Raw genomic sequence first — 11229 nt, 5'->3', positions numbered from 1 at the left:
CCCCGGCCCGGCCCACGGGCCCTGCTCCCCGCGGGTAGGGAAGGAGAGGCCCGGCGGGCAGCGGCTCCTGGTGGTGATGGCCCCGGGCTAACTCAGGACCCCTTCTCTGTCCTCGGCAGGTTTGTCCCCCGCTTCGGGCTGAAGGGAAGGTGCAGAAGGGCTCCTGCGAGCGGCTGAGAGGTAAGCTGAGGCACCTGAGCTGGGGAGGTTCCCCCTGCAGTCAGCCCTGGTGTGTGTATAAATCCAGTGTGTTTGCCAAGAACACAGGAGATTTGTAGGTGAAGATGATCATTTAGTACCTGGGGGTAGTCGGCCAAGTCAGTCACCTCAGCCACCAGAACAGCAAGGCATTTACACAACATCAGTGCAGCCTTTTACCTAGTTACTGAAGATGAGAATGCCCATAAAGGTAAGGTTGCCTTGGCTGCTACATATATCTTCCAAAAAGAAATCCTAATTATAGTAATTTGCATGCTAAGTGTCTAGTTTCTGCCTGTTGTAATGCTTGCTCATGTGATACCAAGAACAGATGCTACATGCACATAGTCTTTGCTTTACCTGGCAGTTAATTATTCATAAGGGACTCAGACCTGCAAGATACAGCTTACAGAGGAGCCACTCATGAATTTATACACCGTTTACTTAAAATCATTTAAAATAATTTCCTACTTTTTAATGGCAAACATGCTAGCAGTTCAGAGACCATTAAAATGCAAATGATTTCTTCCTGTAACCTCGTGCAGCACTTGAGCTCTCCATGTAAAAACAGCCATTGCTCTATTTGTCTGTAAACCAGCATGAAGTGCAGGCAGCAGAAAATAGCTGGGTAATAATTTACTGTGCTTGCCCACTTCAAATGAGGAGCACCTAAAGCCACACAGAGGATCTAGTGACCTATGTCATCTTCAGCAAAATTCAACTTGTTCTCACTTGTTTCTCCTGCACGTCAGGAGCAGCTTTAGGAATTTAATCCTCACAGCATTCTTCTGGTGACACTCCCAGTTTATCTACTCTATTTCACCTCTGTTAAGCACATTTCTTTGAGCACAGGTATATACTTAAAACTGATTTCACAGGAACCAAGTACAATTAAAAACCACAATTCCTTACCTAGTGGAATATTTGGATTTTAGCTAATCAGGAAAGAAGCAATCTGCTTTCACAAACACATAGGAAAGCAACTACAGAAAACATTTAAATAGCACAGTATATGTTAGAAGAATCTGTGTTAATGGTGTTGCATGTTTAAGTGCCAACAAGAGTATATAGAATAACTTTTTAAAGCATGCAAGGGAACCACTGTGGTAACCTAATTCCATTGCCTGTAATTAGGGAAATCCCTTTGCTTGTTTCTATCAGTGGAGCCAGAACACTTAAGAAAGCTTTTAAACCCCAATAAAACAGTCAAAGAAACTTCTCACTATTTGAAAATTCAGTTTTGGTGAAGTTGGGAGGCAAGCTTTGCTCCTCTCTTGTGTAGTATCCTTGCATCTGCTGCTAAGACATGACACTGGGCAGAACTTTGATCTGGAGGGACTTGGATCTTACCTACAAAGTTGTGCTGTGTGCTGTCAGCAGAGCCAAAACAAAACATTTTTTCCAGAGTAATTTATTGTTGGTGACACAGGTGACTAAAGCATTGCTGCTCCTCTTGTATCTTGGTTGTAACGTGGTTCCCCAGTTAAATAATATGGAGCATCACTTTTGATGTTCTATTTCAGTTAAATAAAATTTTTAAAAGGTCTTAAAGCTGGTCAGCTTTGAACCTCAGGTCAAAGTATAACAAACTAACAGGATCCTGCAGTGATCCAAGTCTAAATTATGTACTAAAAATACTTTTTCTGTGGCACTGCCTTGTGACTGAAGTAATTAAAATGCAGATACTCAAAGTTAGCAGTTGAGTTAACCTTCCATGTCAGCTGCTCAAGTGAGTCTCTACCCAATGAGTCACTTGAGAGCTCCACCCACTGCAGTCCAAACATAAAAGATCTCACACAAACCCTACACCTGAGCTGCCACAAGGGTCTCTAGTTCTGTTGAGGAACCATGCTAAAAGCAGGAGCTACACCCTTCCTGAAAGCACAAAAGGAAAAGAGCAGGTGGTTCTGCAAAGCTACTTAAAAGAGCAGCATGGTCCAATGGTTTTCAACTTTTGAATCCTTGGGATTAAAACCCTGCATTTCAGAGTAGTTACTAATAGCTGGCAAATGGGCACAGGCTCACAAACTTGCACACCAAAACTCTACTTCCTCTTTGCAGCAGACTTAAGTATTCTGCCAAGAAATTGAAATGACTCAGCCAAGCAAACGAGTGACCTTCATCCCAGTAGAAGGAATAATCAGCAAACTAAACTAATTCTGGCAGCAAGGATTTGGTATTTTTTTTTTTTCAACGTATCAGCAAAACAAAAGGTTTATTTTAAACAATATGGAATAATTAGTGCTACCTCCATGTTTCAAGACTTACAACCAAATGTGGTTTATCTTAAGATCAGTCCCTGGACATACTGGGTCAGGTTGACAAAATGTATGTTCTAAATGAGGAGCTTGCTATAAACCACTTGGATTTCCACAGAAGGCTTGACAAGGACCCAAAATTAGTTAAACTACAGAAAATAGGAATTAGCATGAACAAGACTTGTAAGAAAGAACCAAGAGTGTGTTGCAAAGGGAATTCTGTTAAGTTGGTCTGGTCTGGGATCAGTTTTAAGGTTTTCTTTAAAAAGGACAAAAGCTAGGAATAAGCTAATGATACCAGCTGACAAAACTGTGAGGTGTCACCAATACCAGGAATAATCCAAAGTAAGAGAAATATGTGGCTCTAGATTATTTTTTTTAAATTAAAATGTGTCAATGTTAGATGATGCATTTAAATTGATAATTTTCCTGCAAAATTGGAGTTCAGCTGCAAATAGAGACTGGGCTCCTCAGTCAGACTACATGACAGACACCAAGAGGCAAAGAGGGGATTTGTAACAGGTAAATACTGATGTATTCTTATATCCATTGATCTATATGCTGATGTGGGTATGGTCTTTATCAAGTAGAGTTCAAGACACACTGAAAATAAATTCAAAGTGGACACCTAAGCATAAAAAGTGGGATCAAAGCATAAACAGTGCATGAGAAGAAAGGAGCTAAAGCTGAATGTGTTTACAATAACATGAAGTGTAACTAGAAGCAGAGCCAGAGAACTGCCTATATTTCTGGTATATTTAAAACTACATTTTGTCAAAGTTTTGGAACAATGGATCCTAAACAGAAAAGGAAAAAAAAAAAAAAGGGAAAAAAATCCCTTAATAAAATCCAGGAAGTCTGTGGCTTACAAATTGAGAGCAAGTTGAAGCTTTAGAAATCCTTGATGATGTGTTTTCAGCTTTTCTCACTGGATTTTCTACTGAACTTCATTGGTTTATATTTCTGTAAAGTGGAACAATTCAGTGGAGTGGCAACTCTTGCCATTGCAATGGAATTTTTATTTCAAACCCATTCTCACAATAAAGTGGCATTTTGCTACACAAGTAGATAAACCTGGGAGACAAGAGACTCACATATTCCATTTTAAAATCCGGGGCTCAACCAAACTGCAGCTGTTTCCATTCACTTTCTAAACCACGTTAAGGATTTCTCAAGGCAGTGGGAATTACAGATGTAAAGCAGTCATCTGGGTCACTGAATTAACAGTCCAAGGAACTTTGTAACACCACCATGGAAAAGTGAGTCTGCTTGTTCTTCGGCCTCTCTGAAGTGTGGGGTGGCAGAAGTTTCTTCTATAAACTCAGAAGTTTTTCGTTGAGAGCAATCTGTGACTGTGTGAGGTTTGCCAAGTAGGTTACCATCAGTAAGTCCTGAGAGGAGGGGAAAAAACCCAAACAAACCAGTGAACAGAAATACTGAGAAAGGTGGTAGGCTGCTAGGGAGTTGAATATTTAACAGCTGGAAAGCATTTATAATCAGCTCCTTAGGATAGAAATATTGTTAGTCCTGAAGGTCCTACCCTGAGGAATGCTTCCCTTGCAGGAAGGTGGCTTTGGTATGCTCAGAATATGAAACAATGCTTGTGAAATTTTAACTTCTGAGTTCACCCATGTTAACCAGGCAAGTCAAAGGGTATGAGCAAAATTAAAATTTAGTTTTGGTCTTGCAGGCCGTGGGTGAAGAACACATCCAGAAACTTAGCTTTCTAAAAAATCTGTTACAGAAACAAGGCAGCACACTAAAAGCTTGTCTGTGTCTTAAAGAGTTATGCCAGGAGAGAGAACTTCAGCTCAGGCAAATCAGATACCCCTGAAAGCCAATACTGCTTGAAGCTTGGTAATTCAAATTGCCCAATCACTCTAAAGAGGAATTGGTGCTGGCTTTCAGATGACTTCCATAATTCCTAAATAGTTTAAAAGTTGCTTGCAAGATGATTGTGCTGAGCTCCTTTATCCACCTTCAGATCTTAAAATATCAAATTACTGGCAAGAAAGAGACAGTTAATTTTCTATTAACACTTTTGTATGAAAAGATAGATGGGTTTGATGGCAACTCTGTGTCTGCATGGCAGAGTTTCCAATTTGCTGGCAATACACGAAATAATTAGGTGATGAACTTACATTGATATTGCTGTTCAACATTGTCTCAAAGTCCTCTGGAGAAATCTTTGGCACCTGGTTAATGAGATCCATGAGGAATCGCCCAACAGTGTTGTCAGCAGCCACTTTGCCAGACTAAAACACATACAAAAACCAGGACAGCTCCCATGTGACTGAAACTCAGGAAGTTTATGTGCCAGAATGTATTAAAAATAAATAAATCCAAGATGCATGAGCTCCCATCAGACTAATCTGCTGCCTTACAGAAAGCTTGCCTTACCAGGACATCCTCTGCATACTGGAGCACCATGGTCAGGGTATCCTGGATCCTGGCTGAGGCTGAGCCCACCTGCTGCAAGTCACTGGATAAGCCAATCACTCTGTTAGGGCTAAAACAAGTCTTCATGATCAGATCCACTGAAAGAAAGAGGAGCAGCAGTGAAAAAACCCAAACCTGACTGCCACAGGAAACAGCTTAAATCAACTTTTAAGTCAACTTTATGGAGGCTTTTACAACAGCTTCAGCAAGACAGTCTAATTCCCAGTAGAATGGCAATTTTACCAGGTTAAAACAAACAAAAAGGCATTTAAATAGTGTCACAACAATGGTTATAGCCAAAAGAGGAAGAGAATTCTCACCTCCTATCCGCTCTGTATCATAATAAACATATTTCACTGTCAGAGGTGTGAACATCACACCCATGGTTTTTCCAGGGACTCCCATTGGGGCACTAGGAAAAAAAGAACAACAAAACATTTTCAACATGGACATATTTAAGGGAGGAAAGAACAGATTTCCAGCTCGGTGATCTCTGTTAGCACTGAAGTGTGAATGTGAGCAGATTACTAATTCTCACCAAAATCTGCAATATTAGGACCATGGATAACTAAGGACAGGAAATCAACTCTGGCATCCTACTAATTGCTTACTTTCATTCCAGAATATTCCTAACTGGTCTGACACTTGTCAGCATGAATGCATGAAAAGCTAAATATTGTCTTCTCAGGCACAGTTCCTACTTTCTTATAGAGCAGGTATTCTTCTATCCTGAAATACTGCATGCTCTCTGAGAAATCACTTAAGAACCAAACACAAGTATGACAAAAATTCAAGTACAGAGCACTCTTAACACTTCTATTATTCTTATCTGAAGTGCACTTATGCTTTAAGTAAGCAAGATGTCACAGAACTGCTTCCTCTTTAAAGATGCACAGTCGAGAATCAGCAGAATTCTGGGTAGAGCTTTGAGGTGAAACAGTTTCATTTCTCAGTATTTAATCTCCATTATTAATTGATAAAAACTGAAGGGGCTAAGGGGGAAAAAATGATCATGAAGATGCTGTTTCTGTTATGTTCTAACTGCACTGATCCTCTAAATTGTATTAAACTGCTGAGCAGTAAATCCCAGTGCCTCCAGTCTAGCAGCTGCACAGTGGGATGGAAGTTAGTGACACGAGTGCTTGCAGGAGGAATCCTGGGCAGCATCACAAAGATATTCAGGTTGTTATTAAAAACCATGGTTGATATGAAGTCCCAGTTCCCCACCCCAAGGAGGTGGCAGCTTAAGAGAGGCCAGGTCCTTCCAGTGACACACAAGTGGCCAAGACATTCCGATGGGAAGCAAGCCATGATCCCTGGCTCCCTGCAGGGCTGGAGCTGCCCCACCTGGGTGTCCAAAAGGAGAGGCTCCATCCCCACTGCACTCCTCCTGCTCCCTCAGGCATTCAGGGAGCTCCCTGGGCAGGGTACCTGACATAGGCTTTGATGCTCATGCGGGAGTTCTGGAGGCTGGTGTCCACAGTCAGGTGGATGGGGTTGTGTGCTTCCCGGCTGTAGTACTCATGGATCAGGACAGAGTGCTCAGTGATGTCATGGCCTGTTGCATACCTTCAAGAGAGCACAGACATGGAGGGATGTTTAAGTGGACCAGTGTTTTGGTATTGAACAAGCCTGTATCCTGAAACACTTCCAAATGCTGAGTGGCAGAAGCAGGCTCAGTACAAGTGGTTCAACTAGGGCCAGCTGTCCTCAAATTGTAGGACTCACAGGCTAAGCACACCCCATTCCTGAAATATGCACAGGGCCAGTGTTGTAGTACCAGCCATAAAGCCTTGCTACAGTTGACATCAGACACCCCATATTTACTTATCTATGCTCTGGACCAACTCGGTTTCTGTGTAAGCCAAGCAACTCTGGACCAGCCAAGCAAATCAAACATCTCCCTGCCAGAGGTAGAACTTGTTCATCTAGCTCCTTCAGCTGCTCTGCAATTAGCTTGTCACATACACAGGAAAAGCTCCTGTCATTAGGAGGGCATTTTGCTGTGCCATTCCCAGCTTGTTGGGAAGTCTGCTCCAGGAGCACACAACTAAGCTGTTTTGTAGGACCAGAGATGCACCTGGGCACAGACTGTGTCCCCATAACATCCTCCTGATCTTGCCTTGCTTCTGCCTCTTCTCAGCAGAGAACTTCACCAATTCCTCCTGAGGCTTTTACTACTTTTTTTTTGTGCTCTCCCTTATTTTTTAACCACTTATCTGCTGTGCTGAAGGCTGTGTTCCAGCTGGCTGAGTTCTAACAAACCCACGCAAGTATCCTCTACCTCATCACTCCTTTGTGATAACCTTTTCTAGGTATAAAAACAAACCCTGGAAGCCTCCAACACAGTTCCTTTCTATGGTGCTTGCTACAGCAGCAGCTTCACAGCTGACTTTACACCACGAGCTGCCAGATCTTCCTGTCACCAGCATCACTGCCTCTGCCCCTCAGCCTGTTACAAGGGAAGGATGCGTTTCAGCCCGCCTGAAAGGAGCAGCACAACTGCCCGAATGCCGAAGGGAACTCACCAGCCCAAGATGATCTCGCTCGGAGACACCTTCTTGTGCAACTCGTACATGTTTTTGGCAAACTCCATATCGACCGCCACCTGCCAAAGGGGACCGGGAGCAATAAGCCGGGTACAGGGATGCTTAATCCCTCAGCAGGGGACAAATCCCACACAAACTTTAGGGCCGCCACGCCGGATCCGCTCCCTACCTCATCCTCGGACTCGTTGTGAGGGACGGAGAAGCAGTTGGTGACCTCCACCGAGTGTTTGTCCACGGTGCCTGTGGAAGGGAGCGATGGATGAAGGGAGAGCAGCGCGTTACGGGGGAGCCGTGGGAGGCAGCAGCCGGGAGCGGCGGAAGGGACGGCTCTTACCCAGCAGCGTCCCGATGACCCTTGCCGCGCCCTCGTTGCGCCGCTCGAAGCTGTCCACGATGGACGCGAGCACCACCGGGTGCAGCCGCACCACGCGGCCGCCGGGGAAGGGGCCCGAGAGCGCGGCCGAAAGCGGCGGTGCGGGCGGTGGCGGTGCCGGGGTGGCGGGCGGGGGAGGTGCGGTGGTGGCGGCGGCGGCGGAGGGTGCGTTTCCCGCCGGGGTGGCTGGAGCCGCCGCCGGGGGCTGCGCCGGGGCGGCTGCCGGAGGGGCCGGAGCAGGAGCTGTCGCCGCCATTTTGCGAGAGAGAGGGACGGAGGGCTGCACGCCGGCGGTGATTGGCTGAGCTGGACGCCTGTCACGCAATGCTGCCTCGCTATTGGGCAACGCCGTCCGCTAAGGCCCGCCTGCCAGCTGTTAACCAATCGGAGGAGAGCGATGAGGGAAAGCGCTCTGATTGGAGGAGAAGCGCACGTCGCTGACTGAAGCTCACTCTTATTCCCACCCTCTCGGGGCGGGGCCGTTTTGCGATTGGTTGCTCGGCTTCCCGCCTTCGCGTCTCTCTGACCTCTCATTGGCTGACGTGGGTCTCACCGCCTGTCTGTCAGGGCAGAGGGGATATATAGAGCTGCGCTGTGCGAGCTCTCCCTGGCGGTGGCTGTGTGAGGGCGGGCGAGCGAGCGTCTCTGTGGCGCAGCTCGCCCGGCCGGTTCGGGAGTCCAGCCGGAGGTATGCTGAGGAGAACTGGAGATCCCCCAGCTTCCCCGTGTCCCGGGGGTGCTGCTGTCCCCGCCACAGCTGTCTGTGTGCCTCCCAGTCACGCTCCTGTGTAGCCATGGCCTGTGGGCTCCTGCTGAGGCGCTCGGGTGGTGGCAGTGTGGCCCTGGCTATGGTGACAGAGCTGTTCACCTCAGCTGCTTCATCGTGAGGGCTCTGCCCTGGAGCTGTGTGTTGCTGTGGAGAAGGTTCTCTGTGGTGGCTGTGGAGACCTTCTAACATGGCTGAGGTGTTCCTAGGCCTGTTTTTCCTTGCCAGGAAGGCCCAGGTGAGTAATTGCCAAGCATCATCCACAGAGCAAATGCTCATTACCTCTCTCTGAAGTCTGGTGGTTACCAACAAATACAATTTTTTTATTGTAGTGCCCCATGCATTGGCTCTCAGGCAGTGAACCTGTGTGTGTGTGTAGGGCAGGTGTGGTAGAAGGAAGCATTTGTGCTTTTGGTAACTGCTAAGGAGACTTGGAAGCTTCCCTTTCTTGGCCTTGTGTTTGCAGCTGTTACCTTAACAGCTGTACAAACATCGTGGCATGTCTGCATCCACCTCTCTTAGCTCAAAACCTTTTATCACAGTTTTTAATGATCATTCGACAAACTTCACGGGAGAGCTTCAGGTGGATTTAAAATGTTTTGGTTTATTTTTTTGGCCTCAAGATACTATTTTCCCACAATAAACTGTGAATACACATTAAAAAATAAACCACTGAAAGATCTAGAAGTCTCACCTCTGGATAAAATGCTTAATCAAAAACTGCATCAGTTCTCTGGCACCAAGTTTTTAGTCAGGGGAGTGTCTGTATAACAAAATCTCCAGGTAGTGGTTTCTCAGGTGTAGCAGAGAAAAGAGGTGCAACCACAGGTGCAGCCACCTTTTCCCTTGTGTAGTCACTGACACTTTCCCCTATTTGGGTTACCAATTAGTCATTTTAACATAAAACCTGATTTTTTCCTGGCTGGTGACTTTGGAAGTTTTCTCTGCATCATTAGCTGAGGGGTGAACATCATCAGCTGGTGAGCAGCTCTGGCTTGGCTGTAGAAGACAGGCTTCTGAGTACAAAAGGAGCAGCTCAATAAAAAAAAAAAGGGAATATATTCTGCTTGTGTGCTAGCAATTTGCTTCTTTTATGTAAGTGTGGAACACCTGTCCAACCACAAAGGGGAGCTGATGCTTGGGAGCAGGGACAGACTTTATCACATCATAAAAGTGCTTCCTAGCTTGTGCACCACTAAAACTGGCTCTGTTCTTAGGCTTTCACCATGCAGCCTTCATTTCTGGTAGGTGTGCCTGGGTCAAACTGCATGAAGTCATACAGTGTTTCTGTGCCTGGAGCTTTGGTGTGTCATTGAGAAGTCTGATGTGAGGAGTTCCTGTTAGAGGGCAGCTCTTTGACCTCATTTTTGGTTGCAGCAAACTACCCTGGGTGCTTAATGTGACATTGTCAGCTGCAGGTTCAGCTGGAGGGAGCAAGGCTCCTGAAGCCCTGCCCATTGTCCCTCTACATTGTCACCTTTGAAATAGGGCAGCTTAATATGGAGCTTCAGAACCTTATTTTAATCTGATAACCTTATTTTAATGTTGCCACCAAGCTGCTGGATGGCAAGCCAGAGAGTGGATGTAGGGAATAAAGCTGGATAGGCTGTATCTCAGGAGTCAAAGGTGAGTGGCTGGCTCAACAAAGCTTTCTTAATGTAAAGATGGTATGAATCTAATGGTAACAAAATCAGTCATGTGATAGTGCCTGGAGCAGCTGTGTTCGAACTACAAAACTGTGTTTCCCTGCTGAATGACCAGAGAAAAAACAGAGACCTTCAGGGTCAATATTGTTTCACAGATTCCCAGGTTACTTCCAGAGGAGGGTCTGTCACTCTGTACTCACCAAGGGATATTCAGACACACACAGCAGGACTCAAGCTGCTCAAAAACTACTGGAAAAGCTTACAAGGCATAATTCCTGTGCAGGCATTGCCACATCATGCAGCAGCCATGCCACAGTTTGTTGAGGAAAATCAGAAATATTTAGTAGCCATGCCCCAGGTTACCTTTGCATGGAGAGAGCTGCTGCTGGGCCTCTGCTGGGCTTTCCAACAGCTCTGCAGAAGGCCACTCCTCTACAGGAGTTTCATGCTTAACTGGATTTACTGAGTGTTGCCAAGAGAAGCAATTTTATTTTCTGCTGATACTAAGCAATTAGTCCTGAATACAAACCACATCCTTTGTAATCACTTAATGCTAATTAATTAGTGACTGAACTCTGCCTGGCTTTGAAGTAAGTAGCATAAGTGGGAATTTATGCATAGCACTTTTCCCACCACTATTTATTGTATGTATTTGACTTGCCAGTTTCTTTCTTCAGTTTAATAAAACAAAGGGAGAATCAGGTTGAATTTAATAAATTTCCCTCCATTCTACCTCAATTCTTCTGTGCCATTTCACAGAAGAATGTGACAGAGAGCTTTACTTAGGGCAGTGCAGTCCAAAGAGGTGCTGTACAAACCCAAATTCTACTGAAATATGAGATAATGAAAGGTATTTGGGGTGTTTGATGGAAAGACTAACTCTCCACCCTCTGGCACATTGCTGCTGGATGCTCCATGATAGTGACTGTTTTCTGCTTTTGACTGAAATCATGTTAGGAGTCAGCTTTCAAGTGAGAGGCATTTTATATATACCACTGAA

General features: G+C 45.3%; 2 protein-coding genes across 3 annotated transcripts in view; one reads left to right on the top strand and one right to left on the bottom strand.

Annotated features, from left to right (window-relative positions):
* The window catches only part of SORBS1 (sorbin and SH3 domain containing 1), a 185531-nt gene that overhangs the window by 735 nt on the left and 173567 nt on the right, over positions 1-11229 (top strand). The window contains exon 2 of the mRNA XM_030453736.1: positions 120-180. The gene's annotated coding sequence lies outside the window, so the exon portion shown is untranslated. The remainder of the gene's footprint in view (positions 1-119; positions 181-11229) is intronic.
* On the bottom strand, positions 3446-8094 carry EIF3F (eukaryotic translation initiation factor 3 subunit F). 2 transcript variants are annotated; one of them, XM_030453749.1, is made up of 9 exons: positions 8052-8094; positions 7779-8012; positions 7614-7684; positions 7424-7503; positions 6327-6464; positions 5216-5307; positions 4857-4993; positions 4598-4711; positions 3446-3847 (listed from the first exon to the last, which is right to left on the bottom strand). In XM_030453749.1, exons 1-9 carry the CDS (start codon positions 8071-8073, stop codon positions 3770-3772), a joined length of 966 nt encoding a protein of 321 aa, XP_030309609.1. In that variant the 5' UTR covers positions 8074-8094; the 3' UTR covers positions 3446-3769. The 2 variants fall into 2 exon arrangements, with proteins under 2 accessions (XP_030309609.1, XP_030309608.1); XM_030453748.1 differs by having other exon boundaries at positions 7779-8093.

The sequence above is a fragment of the Calypte anna genome, chromosome 6 (genome assembly GCF_003957555.1).
Source record: "Calypte anna isolate BGI_N300 chromosome 6, bCalAnn1_v1.p, whole genome shotgun sequence".
NCBI lineage: Eukaryota > Metazoa > Chordata > Aves > Apodiformes > Trochilidae > Calypte > Calypte anna.
Note: the sequence above shows the minus strand (reverse complement) of the source record. Positions and strands in the feature narration are given on the sequence as shown.